Raw genomic sequence first — 16,693 nt, 5'->3', positions numbered from 1 at the left:
TACAATAATGTAAACAAGCAAAATACAAGAATGGCTACATCTGAAACTAATAAATATATGTACAATATATAATAGTATATGCATTTCTGGATGTGTATACTAAATATTTTTCTACGTGTGTGTGTGTGTGTGTGTGTGTGTACACATATTTTACAAATTAAATAGAGTGCAGTTAGCAGAGAACTGGGATATTTTTAGATAATAACTCCGGGCTTGCACTTTCTGGCTGAGTTATGATAACTTGGGCGTGAACAAGCGAATAGGCTAAGTAAAAAAATAACCACTGCATGTCAGGATCATAGAAAGCTTTACTTTTTCAATATGACTGCACGCTAACTGCAATGATCCCCGCCTTGGTAGCTGCTGACAGATGTTTAATCTACAACCACATCTAGGCAGACACATCAATGAATCTGTTAATACAAACATTTTAAGTGCATAAGGCATTTATATCCAGAAGAAACTCCAACGGTTAAGTGCACTGTACTTGACATAACATGTTCTAATTGACAAAAAAAAAGTACAGATAAAAGCAATCTTAATAAATCTCATACTGACATCAAGAGGTCCTTGGGGAGGGCATATATATTCACAAACATATCCTTCTTTGGCTCTATTCTTATGTCTCGTGGGAAACTGTATACGTTTCACTTTATAAACATGGATGGTTTTAACTTTCCACTGATCTAAAACAGTCACTTTGCTAGTGACTTAAACATACACACACATAGTGACCCACTTTCCTGAGCTAAACTGGACAAGCAAAAACAGATCACCCTCCATCCATTTATGATTTGGGTGTGTATATAAAGGATGAATACACAAACACAAGTCAGACATGCAGATATACACACCACTGCAATAAGGACAGAGGCCTTAAGTGAGTGCAGCTGTGTAGCCAGATGTGCTTTAGAGTCCTAGTTGAGTCCAGCTTGTTTACATTAACTGATAGCTGCGTACACAGTCTATAAGTGGATGAGCATTCAAACCATGGTTTGTCTTCAGCAATATATTATCTTGACATTTAAGCACAATGACAAATCATTTTATGGATGCTTGTTTTTATGCGTGTTTGTGAGCAGACTTGCACACACCTACACATTGAACTGCAGACATCCAGACAGGAAAATATTCAAAAGGTAAGCACGGCGAAGGTCATCATTAGCATAGTATTAACGACCCTGTGTGTGAATGTCTGAGCACTTGTATTACTCACACACTACTCACAAATGTGTTTACACAGTCACAGTGTGAGGACTTTTTTTATGTTTTATGGGGATGAAGAGTGAAAAAAAAATCATTAAATTTCAAAGTGAGTAATTTGATTTGAAGGCTACAATAAGGGTAAATCTATGGAAATTGAATGCAATGTATGCAATGGCTAAAGAAATGGTAATACGACTCTTTGTGTGTGTGGGTCAAGCATAACTTGCATAACGTTGTGTAGTCAGATCCATGACACAGACAAAGGCATGTGAACGTGTGTGTGTGTGTGTGTGTGTGTGTGTGTGTGTGTGTGTGTGTGTGTGTGTGTGTGTGTGTGTTAGCTGTTTAATCAGATGGTTGATGTGTGTTTGTGTTTTAGCTGTGCGGTGGGTCACATATGTCACAGTGTCCTGTGGGACTAACACGGGGTCTCACGCTGACAGTGCATCAGGAACCCATACACCCACACAAAATACACAAGCCAAATTGCTGCACTGGCATATTTGGAGAAGGAGAAGGATTATTAGGTCAAACTAATGACCTTAGTTCAGCGTTTCATGATGCAGAACACCTGCGTAGTTTAAACCATTCTTGTAAAACGTGTCTGGGTTTAAAAAAAAAGAAGAAAACCAGTCAGGAAATTCTAGATGGCTAAAATACCTGAACCATTAAATTTTTCAGTAACAGCCCAGAGGGTTTTTTTTCCATCAATGAAACTAACCTCTGCTCTTGCAGTGGAGTTTCTGCGCAGACAAGAGCAGAAAACACGTGTAATATAGGTAAGACACTTGAATTAGCAACTTCCAATTAAAGTTTCTTTATAACGTGCATAACTTCATCTCATGAGTAAAAACAAGCTGAAAGGAAGAGAGCAGGTTACATTTGTAATTTGATATTTTTCCTGCTGGGCATTCAGCAAGACAGTGCAAATTCTTTCTTTTTTTTGGGTTTAATTAAAAATTATCTTAATACTTTAGCTATCCAGCACTATGGTCAACCTGCTGTCTTTAAATGTGTTTATAATAAACTGATTTGACTTACATGTTGTTTTAAGTTTCTCAGGATTTAACCACTTCTCTACTTACATGAAACGTATTCATTTTACTGATAATAGGTGTTATTAAAAAATTATTATATTGATTTAATGCACTTCATTAGCTGTGGGTATTGTACTGTTGAATCAACACTTTTCAAGAAGTAGTGTCAGGTGTCTGTTTGAACTCGAGGATCGAACACTCTAATACTATAAAAAGAACCAACCCCAAGGAAAAAGAGTCAAAATAACTAATTTATGCAAGAACCGCTGGAGCGACTGAGTCACTTCACACATGAGAAACTTCTTAAAAATAAAAATGCAAACAACAGATTTAAAAGTACAGAGACACGTGTTTTCTCTTCTTAGTGTGAAACTACTATCACAGTCTTCAAGGTGTTGCATCCACAGTGTAAAATAATGTAATACAACACATTTTTTCCAATGTCAAATTCCACTCCTGTTCATACTTTGAAGGTTAAATCAGTGAAGCAAATTGGGACAAGTCAATAAAATCTATTTTTTATTAACAGACCCTTGAGCCACATGAGATATTTTGAAATTCAATGACCCCAAGATTTCTGCACTAGATTCATTGATACTATTGAGCTCATTTCCACGTCTTCATCAATCCATTTTAATTGCTTATCCAATTCAGGGTCACAGGCAGGCTGGAGACAATTCAGCTGACATTGGGCAAGAGGTGTAGTACACCCAGGACAGGTCACCAGTCTCTCACAGGGAGACAGACCACCATTCACACTCAAATTCATCTCTACTGCCAATTTAGATTCACCAAATAACCTAACATGCATGTCTTTGGACTGTGGGAGGAACTAGATCACCGAGAGGAAATTCACACAGGCAAACTCCACTTAGAAAGTCCCCATCCAAGTAATAAGGTGAACACCCACAATCTTATTGCTAACTATTGCCCACACACTATATGCCATCCTCATTTCCATATCCTCTTCCAGTAAGGTCATACTATTTTATGTCTATATTGAGACAGCTTTTAAATGAAGACATACACACTACCTAAACTAGTTATAATGCTGATTGTTGTGCATGCGTTTTTTCTACGCTGCAATAAAGTTAGCCACAATGGGAACTTTAATCAGCCTGAAATGAACCCAGCCTCACAAATGACGCTTTAATTAGTGGTCTGGCAACTGAGACTCCCAACTAACCCCTGCTGTTCCTAACAATTTCCAACTGTCATACTCTCGAACTAATAAAAATACAGCATTTCCACACCACTTGTTGTCTTACAGTCTTTACAGCAAATTCCACTATGCCACTCTAAGTCTACATCTGACTCAACAGCTTTGCCTTATCAGCCCTGTGGCATATAATTTAAGCCTATTTGTTACCAATTAACTCAATGTCTGATATGAGGCCCATTGTTTTATAACTAAAATTCAGTCAGCTGTAGCAGAAGGACATCAGACCCAAAGGCAAAGAGCAGTCAAAAGTTAAATTCGTCTAGTGATAAGTAATGTCACATTAATTCATAATCAAGTTTTAAAAACAAACAATAATAAGAAAACCTATTCAGTGTAGAAAAGGTAAGAAATGTGAGCTGCATATCTGTATATATGATGCATTTGTACGCCCAGGTGAATGTACACTCTGGGACTCCTGGAAATATCCTGGCTATTGAGAAATGCTGCACTAATGAAAATAAAACTGATTATATAGACTACCCACAGAAACAAATGATACACCTGTCAAAGAAAATGAGAAAAGGCAGGAGTCCAAGTGGATTAATACTAGTCTTTGAGGTTAGTGTCTTACAGTAATCCATCACATTAATTCCCTCAAAAGAAGAAAAGCAATATAGACTAAAGCGAGCTCATTGATTTTGGTAATATGTTCAATCAGGCAAAATGGGAAACTCCAAGACAGAAATCAAAATGATCTCGCCTATGTTTTTCATTTTGTTTTGGCAGTGACAGTATTGGATAAACAGCTTCACATACAATTATGATCCCAAATCCCAAAGGCTCTTTGGTTTCTGCTCCTTTTTCTTTGCAGCTGGTCAAATGGGGGTTGGACAAATTACAGCATCCTTATGATTTATGGCAACAATAATGCTGACGACACACCAACACAGTAAGCAAGAGCATGATTACAAGTCCCCTCTTTCATGAGCAACAAAGTTAATAAGTGCCAGTGACCAAATGCCACAGTTAATGAAGGAGCAAGTTATTTTTGGACGCTATGAAACTGAGCATAACCACTTGTGTGTGACTTCCTACACACTTTTTCAGATACGCTATAAGACAGAAGGACAAACAAAACTAAGAAATTTACCTTGCTGGAATAAGGTCCAGGGATGAGCAGTTTTAGTGCCTGTCGTTTCAGCTCTGTCAGCCTTGCATTGCAGTTCTCACACCATATCCCTCTTTCACTTCCAGGGGAACTTCCACTGCCTGAGGCCGGCGATCCTGTCCCAAAACCTGGTGAGCCACCTAGCGAACCGGGTGATCCTGTCCCAATGCCTGGGGAGATGGTCCCAGGTGACCCAGAGAAGGATCCTGGTGAGGAGATTCCTGAGCCTGGGGATGGTGTTCCCGTGGAGCTGGGCATGGAGCCAGCACCCTCCGGGGCGGGGCGTGTACCGGAGCGGGTGGTCTCATCATAGGCTTTTCGGTACCATGTGTCCGGGAAGAAGGAGGAAGATTTGGTCGGCGATGTGTCAGGGACCTAAGAAAAAATTTTCCGAAGAGAAAAAATTAATGATGGTGTATTTCCAAGATGCAAATTTTTACAGTCACTGCAGGAAAGTCAAAATATGTATATAATATAATCATTGTGTTTATGTGCATTACACCGACAGCACATGGCCAGTATATCAATCTGCACCTGCCTTTGTGTACTAATATAGAGATATGTTTCTGAAATAAAGTTAAAGCAAGTAAACATTTCTTTAATTAAAAATTCAACAACTAATTGTTCTGCTTTAACAAAAAAATGAATACCCAAATCACAGATTCAGCATCCATTGTTATTCCACAATCAACACTAAAAATGTTGATTTCTCTTAAAAGAAAAAAGGCTAAGCAGACACAGAGTGTCCTGTGAATAACCCACACAGGAAATGTGTGATCAGGGATCAAGATTAGACGGAGTCTTACCTAACATTAGGACATTAAATTAGATAGACATTCAGTTAAAAACCTACAAACAGAGAATGACATTAAACATTTCCTGCAATGGAACGACAAGTCATCCTACTGAGTGCTTCCATAAACCACTAAATAGGATTAAGCCAGGATAGACCTGTTATTTTGTTCTACTCAACCACATGGGAACATCAAACAAGCAGCAAAGAGTGGAGAATTTGATCTTTTGCGGCTGGGTAAATCCAGTCAGAGAACAGACCCATTGATGTGGTGGAGGCTGTAAAGGTTGGGCACTCCTGTGATCTTTCTCTCGAGGGCTATAATAAGGCAGCAAAGAGTTGAGGCTGATAAATGGGAACGCTCAATCATCTCCAAATGAAGAGGTGGTTATATTGTGCCAAACGGCGTGTTATAAATTATTGTTAATTAGTCTTTGTAGATGATAGGCAGTGACACAGGTGTGACTATAATAGTCTTCACTGATTTAGCACTTTGGTGCTCAGCAAGTGCTACTTCTGGGGATCATTCAGTGAAAATGCATGCCAGCGTTGTGACACCATAACACCATAAGCACTGATATTTGAAGTGTGATCTTCACAAAGCAATCAGCAGTAGGAACACAAATCTTACAAGAACCTTCAAGTTTCATGTTTATGTCACCCTGAAAACGAAGCAAACGGCAGTCTCCTATAAAAATGGGTGGAGTGTGAGATGAAGTGCATGCAGCAGTGAACGGATGATAAGTTTTAATGTTTACCAGGCTGATTGGGAACAGAGGTGTGTCCACCCCTCGGCTGCTGGAATGAATAACCTACCCCATATTTTCTGCTCCGGCTGCTCACAGACCTCTCCTTAGTCCCCGACAGTGAAGTCATGTTGGAGGTGAGAGGAATGGGGAGGAGGAGAGGAGAGGAGAAAGAACCTCTGCTACAGCTTCACATCCAAAAATAAATAAATTAAAAAATAAAAAATAAAGACCACCGGATCAATTTCAATTAACCACACGCCCCAGCAGTTTGCTCTTCTCGGGCTGGTGGTAACCTCACGCCACTTCCAGATGCATGATGAACCCAGTTACATCCCCATGCTGCGTCTAAGAGACACACAATAAAAAATCACAGATGGTTTCGGTCTCTTCTTAACAAACCGCACGGTTTGTTGCGTCTAAAATAGCCCTCGAATTACTCCTAAAAGCACACAAGAATCACACAGGTCGGTGAAAAAGACCGCTCCCCTTCAGCAGAGTCTATGAGCTGAATGAAGCTCTCTGTTCAACAGCGCTCTAGAGTGGCACCGCACTCAGCCCAGCCTCTCTCCATCAGCTCTGCGTCTCAGGCTGGCCAGGTAAAGCAAACACCCCCACCCCCCTCAGGGGGTAGCTGAAATTCCGACGCACGGCGCAGGTCTCCTTCTCTAACTAGACCGTGTGAGATTCGGCTGGTTCAGACCACTGCTACAGAAGTCATCTCCTCGTTGTTTGTACTTTGAGTGTTACTATCTGCGCCCTCCTCTTGACTTCCTGCGGCTCCGCCGAAGCCAGCAGTTGACTGAAGAGACAGGAGCAAGAACGCACATCTGGATGAAGGCGGGGCCAATTTATCCCTCATCTGCCTCAGGCCAATGCACGTCCAAAGGTGCCAGTTGAGTGACAGGTGGATTTCTGCCTGATTAAAGTGGAAAGTGGTGGAGTTTAGGAACATAACTTTAAGGTGTTTAAAAAAAATTGTAAGCTTTCAAGTCATTTTGACCAAAGCTATAAAAACTTTGTATTTATGCGAGATTCATTTTTGGACAGTATGGACTGAGAAAAAATATACTTACATATAAATAACAATTAAACCGATTTTCTATGAGGAAAATCCAACGAATGGAGGCATTTCAAAGACTTTACTTATTTATTTGTATTTTATTTTTTTTAGTTTGGTGTCTTGGAAGTACTTGGATTTTAATTCCTGATTACAGCCCCGAAAACCTCTCAATCAAGCAGGCAGTGGTATCAGATAGAATAAAATGGATGAAGAAAATCATCAAATTACAACGAGACTAAAAAATGTTAAATAACTGTGTACTCAGTGTCAAAGACATCTCAGCCCTGTTGCTGTAAGCTTAACCACCGGCCTTTGACCTCTGTCAGTCAAACAGAAACAAAAACAAATAAAAAAGTGTCAATTGTGACTTTTCAGCAGGTAAAGCTGTAGGGTGGTGAGCCCCTAATTGAAGAAAATATCTGTAGAAAGCAAAGCTAGGACTGTAGCATTAAGATCCAAGCATGAGCAGCAGCAATACTTCTACGTGATGGAAAGGTTTAGGAAACCCATGTGAACACAGGATGAGTGGTCACACAGTGCCCTCTTTTGTTCCCAGGAGGGCATTGCGGTTGAAACCAGACACCAACAGGTAAGTGAAAGTAGACTGTTGAACAGACCTGTTTCCCATCCTTTCCCACTCTTTTTCCTTTTTAATGACTGCGTAATCAGAGAAGATTTTGCTTTTTTTCTTTCTTGCTTAGTCTTTCACACTTTTTTACCAGAAGAGATTTTGCTGCACTAAAGGTGAGTGTCGATTTGCAAATGGTTAGCACGTCTAACAGGACAAAAGTCCTGGGCTCAAATCCGGGGTTGTGTAGCCTTGCTTTGTATAGTCTGCATGTTCTCCCTGCCCATAATTGTGAAAGTGGACTTGTGTGGTTGTCTCTAGGTTTTCGCTCTGCGAGAATTTGGACAAGCAGGTTGTACTCTGCTACCCCTATGATAAACTAGATAAGCTTCAACGCTGAATTAGAGCACAGCAGTAAATAATAAATAAATAAATAGAATAAAACGAAATAAATACAAATAAAAAAGATTACACGAATAGCAAAACAAGCTTTTTTATGTGTCTCTGTAAAACTCTGTGGATCTGGAAGCAAGTTACAGTAAAAAAAAAAAAGTCACATGACTGTCTTTTTTTCTATGTGTGTATATATATAACTTATTGAATTTGGTAGCTTTTTGTGAGATTGGAAGACAATGTCGCTTTAGAGTTAATACAGCAAAAAATGGGGGCAGTTTCAAAAAATTCAAAATTAAACCCGGTATGTTTGGGTGGCATTTTTTTCATATTACATTTTTATTTGAATTATTTAATTCTTGCCTCCTACCCATGCATAAGCCTATTAAAATCTCTTCTAAACAGTATATAGCTGCAAGTTGTGCACACATCCTGTGCTCAACCACAACACTAAATCCGTGAACAGCCAAGCGTGTCCTTCTCGCTTTTTCAGACATAAAATCACGCCCTCCGGTCCAGATGGTGGCGGCAAATCTTTTAGTGTGGTATACAGTCCACGAGAAATAACAAACATTTGTTAACAGGAATTGTCTGCACGACGCATTGCTTTCACTATTGACTGCAGGTTTTGTTTCGGGGTTAGGAACTCCTTTTTTTCGTGCAACTTTTGGTAACGGTGAATGTTTACATGCAACAACTATGTCAAGGGTTTTAACTGGAGCTAAAAGCTAGCGAGTGGCACAAAAATACCGAGTTTAGGGTTCCTAAGGTAAGTGGCTAGTTGTAGCTCTTGTCATTACTTCGCTTGACTCGGGCAGAGGTGGTCAGTCAGTCGCTATTTTTTATGGGTCTACGTCGTAGTTTGGCGGCAGTTAATTTGTTGCATTGCTTGTTTTAGTTGATCCGTACGTCAACGTTATTGCATTATATAAAGGGCGGAATAGTGACATGGCTTTAGTGTGACAAGTGGCGCATAACTACAATACGGAACTGTGTAAACCCCCGTGAACAACTTTGTGATTTGTTAGAAACTAGGTTTTTATGCCTGTTTACTAGCGAGCAAATCTTGTTAGCAAGCGATCGCTCTTATCTGGTTGACCTGCAGCACATCTTGGGCGTTGCGCTGTTACTGCACCGTTAAACTTTGTTTTTCAAATGTTTGTTGTGCCGTTTGCACATGTATGGTTTTCTTAAAACCCAAATTCATAAATGGTAGAGTTTCCCGTTAAAAAGGTACTTAGACGCCCAGTTCCAGGACACTGTTGTCTCCGTGACAACAGCTTTTCCGCATATTTGTGAATTCACTACGCATGTCAAGAATAACCTGCGAATATCGCGTTTAGTGCCAAACTCATCCAAGGCGAAAGTACGGCCTACTAAGCATGCCGATTGAGCAACATCGCCTTACTTTACTTTTTTACTTTTTTTTTTTTTAAAATCAGGCATAAAGCTACTGCGGCTACCGGTTTATCCACCCTGGCGCCTACTACGGACCTTCAACTCCCCCAAATAAAGAAAATAAGCCCCGATTAATGTCAGATCGCTGGTATTCCGGTGTCCCAATGAACTCCAGGGAAAGCTTTCCACAAGGAGGAATACACCAAATATTACAGCAATGAAAGGTAATCAAAACTTTTATGAACGAGAACTCTGAGTTACATTTTAGAAAGTCGTTGAGACAGCCAGATGTTTTTATATGAACACACAAATTTACTCAAAATGACAGTAGAAAAATGACCACGTGATTTTTTTTTTCTCTCCCCCCCTAGGTGCACCTGGAAAAACAAGGAAAAAGGAACCTAAAAAGAAGTCGCCAGAGAAAGACCCCTCAGATGCGGTTTTGTCTCCCAGCACAGATGATTCAAGTGCTGTGCCAGGCAGCGGCAACTGCAGCGACTGCGGCCTTGTCTTTTCAATAGAGGCTAGTACTCCAAAAAATGAAAGGGAGAAAATGAGGTTTGCACAAGAAGCCTGCTTGACCTCCACACCAGTCTACAGCACCACCTATGATGTCCCGTCAACCATTTCAGGCTCCCCTCCTGAAGGGGAGCTACAATACACTGAGTTCATCACTCAGATAAAGGTATGGTATAAAAGTGAAATTTATATATTTTTATAATCCCACATAGCTTCAGTGAATTCAGTTTCCTTTTGTTATGTTCTGTTTTATGTCCTAATTTCCTTCGGGATTAATAAAGTATTCTGATTTAGACAACAGCGGTAGATTCACAGTCAAAACCTCAACGTAAGCGTAAGAGACCGGTTAAACAAAGACAGACAAAGACGCAAACGCAGACCGATGGTAAAACCGATGATCCTCCAGTCAAGTGCCGGCGTGGTAGGAAGCCAAAAAGAGAGACTGGGAATTTAAATAAAGAGAAATCATCCTCCCGCTCCAGGCCAAGATTTGAACTCCAGAAGGCTGAAGCAGAAAGTCAAGGTAGTGTATTATTCAGTACTGTTGTCCCCAAGCACAGCCAGTTCTGTGAAGCCACATTTTTTACATTTGTTTTTTATTTTGCACAGTCTGTCTTGCATGTCATGTGTTTTTAATTGGCATGGAGAGCTGCAGGTGTGCTCTAATTCTGTCTCTTCTTAACTCCACAATAGATGACTCCATGATGTCTTCGGATCTTTCAATAGAACTGAGTCATCATGAAGAACAGCTGTCTACTTTGTCCTACCAGAAGGATGACATAAGTGATGAGGAGGACGAGGAAGAGCTCCCAAGTTTCCTGATGCGGACAGACGAAAGTGAGCGAGACCACAAGGATAACTGGAGTCTGTGACGGTACAGGACACTGAGTTGATTTGTTTATTTTTGTTTTGACTTTCAGAGCCCCCATCCATTACCGAAGGAGCATTTGTGTGGCACAAATATAGAAACTATCCATATTGGCCTGCATTGGTGAGTACATAATGGTGACATGTGATAAAATCACAATTTAGCAGATTCTGGTTAATGTTTTCCTTTTCTTTTATTGAATCAATGCCTTAAATGCTTTTTTGATACGTGCTGTCAGTCAGCCTACTATTGTATATCTTGAATTTACTAGATGATGAATCAAAAAAAGTGTTCACTGTTAAAATGACAATAATTGCCCATGAAAAACATTGACTCACCTTTTGTTTTGTTTTTTATTTGTTGTTTTGTTTGCTGTAGGTAAAAAGTGTGAACAGAAAGCACAGAAAAGCCAGTATCATCTTCATTGATGACTCAATCATTGAGAAAAAGAAAGGGTAGGATGTTTTCTCTTTTTGCTTTGTTGTTTCTTGCTTGTCTTTAGGTGATACATACACTCACCAGCCACTTTACAAAGTACACCTTGGTTGGACATGTAGGTCCACAATGTGGATCTCCCTTTACACCATACTCCAAAGGTCATTTGAGAACCGTGAACCCACTGTCATGTTCAAGAAAGTACTTTGAGATTATTTGAGCTTTGCGAAATGGTGCTTTATCTTTCTGGAAGGGATAAAGGGTGATGGACATGGTCAGTAACAATGCTCAAGTAGGCTGGGGCATTTAAACAATGCTAAAGTGGTACTAAGGGTCCTAAAATGTGGCATGAAAATATCAATCCTCACTATTGCATCACCACTAGCAGCCTGAGCCATTGAGACAAGGCAGGATAGATCCATGCTTTCATGTCGTTTATGCCAAATTCTGATTCTACTATCTGAATAATGGTCAACAGACCAGGCACCATTTTTCCCATCTTCTATTTCTCCAGTTGGAAATGTACAATTTTTGGTGAGCCGTTGTGATTTGTAGCCTAGGTTTCCTGTTCTTAGCTGATAGTAGTGGCACCCACTGCTGCCTAGTAAATCCTAGCAATCATTGTGTGGGAAAGTCCAGTTTATAAAATATTCATGGCAGTCCAACTGGCAGCAACATCCATTTAAAGACATTTAAATCACCTTTGTTCCCCATTCTAATGCTCAGTCTGAATTTCAGCAGGTTGTCTTGGTCATGTCTACATGCCTAAATGCATCGGGTTATTGCCATGTGATTAGCTAATTAGATATTTGCATTAAGAATTTGAACTGTATCCAATGAAGTGGCTGATTAGTGTATGCACATTACTTAGTGTTGTTACATTTATGTTATTTAAATAAACGTTTCAGTTGGGTGTTTGTGTTTCTAAAGGTTTGCTGTGGCTCTAAAATGCTTGAAACCTTTTGACTGTGAAGAAGCTAATGAACTCATGGTAAGAACTGCTCACAGAGTATGTTCGGATTTCTGAAAATGTTCACTTGACACAACGGTAAACTGTTTTTGCTTTTTTGTTGGTTTTAAACAGTGTAAAGCCAAAGAAAGCTATGATGCTGCAATATCATGGTCCCTGGATCTCATAACCGACTACAGATTTCGGATTGGTGAGTTGCTTATGTAATGCCTCAGCAAGCAGAAACACTGTTGTGTGTGATATGTTGTTTAAACAATATTGGGATGATATCACTGAATTAGCTGCAGTACTAATCATGTTTTATCTTTGTAGCATGTGGCTCATTTTCTGGCTCCTTCATACAGTACTTTGATCACGATATGAGTAAGTTTCATCCTTGACCTGGAATCAGAAATTTCAACGAGGCTAGCACAGAATTAAAAAGTTGAATACACCTACAGATTCGCTAGGCCCCGATGTTGCTCTTGACTGCTGGTCTGAATTGGTTTAGGTTATCCTGTGAGGAGGAGGTATCCAAAGGCAGCTTCAGAGAGACTAACCATCATCAGTGATTCAACAATGGAGGAGCCATGTGATGTTAAGGAGGACAGCTTTAGTGAACAGCAGAAGGAAATAAGGTGTTCAAAGAGGTTGCTGCCAGATCGGACCCATGCTGCCCACAACCGCGCAAATGAGAAGCTCGTACATTTCATTGTCAAGCAACACATGGTCGACGCACACCTCCTGGTATGAATGACTCTGTTGCTTTTCTGCTGGTGTAATTCTTGTTCCATATCATTTAATCCAATATAGGTATACCAAGAAACTGTTCAGTGTGCATAGCAGTGACTTGGCCGATAGAGTTTTAGGGGGTGATTGTTTGTGTTCCTCAAAAAGCTACAGTTCTGGTGTCACTTCACTAAAATTATGTAAATGTTGCAGCAGTGCTGAGTAATGAGTGCTGCTTTGATCTTTTAGGACAGCCCAAACTGAAACAGAAGCAGAAAGCAGAGTTTTTTACCAGCTCAAAATAATTTAATATTCTGAGTAATTTGGACTATTTGTTTTCCTTTATGCCACCAAAGTTTTATGAGATGAAAACTCATATTTGGTTTCTGTGGCTCAACTTAGGCTTGAAACTTTCCTGCTCAAATTATGTAACTTTTCAGCTTTTGAGTTATTGACTGCAACAGTGCCGGATCTAGTGCACCGCTAACCTGACCCCACTGTGGGCTTCCCATTGTGGGCTGTGTGGGTACGCCAGTACTGGGGGTAGTGGGTTTGCCCATTTAAAAAGCCCATAAAGGGGCCCCCAAAAGGTAAAACTGCTGCCAGCCCTGTGTGGGAACACCCAACTGTGAGACCCACGTGAGAAATGTGTGGGTTTGCCCCAACCCACACAGCTTCACAGTTCACCCACTGCACAAGCACGTTTGTAGGCCACGGTTTTCATCTGTTTTTACAATACAGAATCACAATACATATAAAGACTGGGTGAGGTTGAAACACCAATCAACAACAAGGGCTTTGAAGTGCTGCAAGAGAAGAGCCCTGTTCTGCCCTACTAATGAAGTTACAATAGATCCAAACAAAAGCCTTTCAACTGTAATTCTTCGTGGAAACCAAATATGCCTTGACTTTGACTTCCTCTTTTAGCTGGCGTTACCATCTTGGAAGTTTAGAAAAAACACATGATGACCAGCTGACTTAAAACATGTAGCCACTGGTGACCTTTCATCTGAATTCCTTTAGTTGCTTTTATGTGCAGAGATCCTTTTTTTGTGTCTGTTTGTTTGTTTTTGTTTTAATAAATCTTGATTAGTTTTCACAGCATATACCAGCCCAAATGTGGATTTCAACAACTAAATCATAAACAACAATTTGTTTTTTGTTTTGTTTTTTATTTTAAACTTATTTCCAGTGTGTGGAAACAAATGCACGTCTCCTTTGGCCATAGCATCACATTTGCCACAGTTACATAGGTCTGGAAATTAAAGATAGTCAAAGACTAGACATTTAAATTCAACTTGCCATCATTTATGTTCTTCTTAGTTCCTTGTTATAGTAATGGAAAGAAGGATCGGGATAGATTTTTATTAACACTTTTTTTAAAATTTCATTTATATAGTACAATACTATGGTTATCATCAACAAATGCATATTATTTTTCTGTTATAAAGGTTAATGTTTTACCTTGATTGATGACATACCACTCATGATTATATGCTATTATTTGCTGATGCTGATAACTGTTTATAGCTGAAATGCCCTAGTTTGCCGTTAGGTAAACGCAAAGAGGTACTTATAAGTGAGTACCAATATTTTGTTTGTCCTAACTATTTATCAAGACCAGGTGTCCTATGCTCTTATACGTTTCTGAATTGCGCGCTCTGTTAGTATGACACCAGAGCAAAGTCAAAAGCCGTCTCTGTTAAGACGTGGAGATTTATTTGAATAAAGTACGGGTGGTAGAGGCCACAACGAATGTAAGCTGACCTCGATTTTAGTATACCGTACTTACAAATTTAAGTTCACCCCAGTAATGTCCAATACTTTCAGGAGCTCAACCAGTTATGCAAAGAGTGTGCCAGAGCATGCAAAAATTAAACAAACATATGGATGAATATTGAAAGTATTTGCATATGAATGCTATAAAAAAAAATAAAATAAATTTTCAGTTGCAGTTCTTTTTAAAATCTGACATCTGAGCTGCGCCACACTAAGATGTGATGGCATAAGAAACTATAATTGATTGAATAAATCTCTTCCCATTGTATCACACTTCCTACAGGCTGTGATCCATGGACAGGAGAAGTCCAGGTGGCTTCGCTCCTTCTTAAGTGACAATCGTAGACGAGTGGTGAACATATACCTTGAAGATGACCATCAGCTCGACCAAGTCTACTGCTACCTAAATGAGCTCTATACAGCAGCTGTGGCCAACGCCCCCTGCGTAGCTGATGTGAAATCCATGGATCGTGTCCCTTTTGTCCTGGATGTGCTTCTTCCTGAGGTGAGCTAAAGCCTGCATGAGTGCTCACAGGTTTTGTTTGCAATGTTTCCTGATATGCAGTTCAGTTTCTGTAGTCCAGGTGTTATGAGTTTGTTTCTGTGCAGGCCATTATTTATGCCATTGCTGGAGTGGACAACATTTCAGTAAAAACAGCAGAAGAAAAATACCTCAGGGGGCGGCGTATAAGTAACAGGTAAGACTTTCATATGTTAAATTTTTAAAAAGAATGACTTCATTGATAAATACTAATTTTTTGTTGTTGTTGTTTCAGAGAAAGGCAGCAGTTTGATTTAAAGATTGAGCAGCAAATGAGGAAGAAATCGCATCCAAACACTTCCATTATTCTCTGACTGTCGGTCTGAGTGTCAAGATTTGTGACATTTTGAGTGTTTTAAGTTTTGTTTATAAGTAATGCAGCCATAACCGGTGTGCCTTGCAATCAATCACTGCACTGTTTTGTTTTTGTTTGTTTGTTTTTTTTGTTTGTTTTTGTATACTTGTAAAAAGTGAATATCAAGCATATAATAAAACCTAAAAACAGGCCATGAAATGTAATCATGAAAGGCAGTTTCATCACCTAACTTTATTCCGTAAGTGGAAATGTACACATGGCCAAATCGCTTCTCAAGCAGCTCAAGTATTAATGATCTGTCTGCATGTGCTTTTATCAGAGTTTTACATGAAATAAAAAGTGTTATAAAACTTTTTGTTGAACTGTGAAGGTTCTCATAAACACTAAAGGGACAGTCACACAGAGACCATAGAAAGGCAAAAAACCCTCTGCAATGGTGAAGAAAGTGGTAATAAACATTCCCCCACATCAAGGTGAGCAAATGAAGCAACCACCAATGAGAGAGAAGGATACCCCTGATTCACATATGATGGGGTGGAAAATGAATTGGAGGCAATCGGATCCTGGAGCGTTTATAATTTCCATGCCAGTAATTGACAGTTGCTCTATGGACACGTCTCAATAAAAGGCCAAATGCCAACAGACTTCGTCACACCAGCAATAATAAACAGTACAGTACATACAGTTTGTGTGTTTGCTGATGTTGAGCTGATAGAAACTGCATTTGAAATTAAGTGACACTTAAAAATATTACTCCCTTTATGCCCCTTGCTCCTAGATGCCGAAGGGCCGCAACAGCTACTTATTGGTACATGCAGTCATTAAATATCGATAAATTAAGACACCGGACCACTTTGCCTCGTTCATCTCTTTTTACCTGGTGAATAATACACGAACAGGACTGCTTTCATGTGTTACAGTTTAGGTTCAAATCAGTTTGATATTTGAATGCTCGCAGTGACGTCAATAACTTCCCGCAAATCTGTGAAACTAAAAGTAACAGCCTGTTTTGAAAATGTAAGG

At 39.7% G+C, this 16,693-nt stretch overlaps 2 protein-coding genes across 4 annotated transcripts in view; one reads left to right on the top strand and one right to left on the bottom strand.

Annotated features, from left to right (window-relative positions):
- Nucleotides 1–6,868, bottom strand: part of kif26ba (kinesin family member 26Ba) — a 101,375-nt gene extending 94,507 nt beyond the window's left edge. For 2 of the 3 annotated variants that reach the window (XM_086283783.1, XM_086283844.1), the window contains exons 1-2: nucleotides 6,183–6,868; nucleotides 4,556–4,948 (exon numbers count right to left, since the gene is read on the bottom strand). In XM_086283783.1, the coding sequence (XP_086139909.1) occupies nucleotides 4,556–4,948; nucleotides 6,183–6,242 (453 nt within the window). In that variant the 5' untranslated portion in view covers nucleotides 6,243–6,868. Of the gene's footprint in view, nucleotides 1–4,555; nucleotides 4,949–6,124 lie in introns of all 3 variants that reach the window. The other variant, XM_086283925.1, reaches the window with a different exon arrangement.
- A 1,782-nt stretch (nucleotides 6,869–8,650) lies between these two features.
- LOC147338820 (PWWP domain-containing DNA repair factor 3A) lies at nucleotides 8,651–16,079 on the top strand. Its single transcript, XM_086283678.1, has 14 exons — nucleotides 8,651–8,905; nucleotides 9,579–9,758; nucleotides 9,906–10,219; nucleotides 10,348–10,576; nucleotides 10,747–10,890; nucleotides 10,974–11,044; nucleotides 11,300–11,376; nucleotides 12,287–12,347; nucleotides 12,441–12,516; nucleotides 12,639–12,689; nucleotides 12,817–13,052; nucleotides 15,097–15,318; nucleotides 15,423–15,511; nucleotides 15,590–16,079. The coding sequence occupies exons 2-14, from the start codon at nucleotides 9,752–9,754 to the stop codon at nucleotides 15,666–15,668; spliced, it is 1,656 nt and encodes a 551-aa protein (XP_086139804.1). The 5' UTR covers nucleotides 8,651–8,905; nucleotides 9,579–9,751; the 3' UTR covers nucleotides 15,669–16,079.
- Nucleotides 16,080–16,693: the final 614 nt, after the last annotated feature.

Source organism: Aulonocara sp. 'chitande type north' Nkhata Bay, linkage group LG1 (genome assembly GCF_057382095.1).
Source record: "Aulonocara sp. 'chitande type north' Nkhata Bay isolate Kocher_YH1m ecotype deep benthic linkage group LG1, A_spYH_male_GT1.1, whole genome shotgun sequence".
NCBI classification, from domain to species: Eukaryota; Metazoa; Chordata; class Actinopteri; order Cichliformes; family Cichlidae; genus Aulonocara; species Aulonocara sp. 'chitande type north' Nkhata Bay.
The sequence above is the reverse complement of the archived record's forward strand: the minus strand, read 5'-3'. Positions and strand labels throughout refer to the sequence as shown.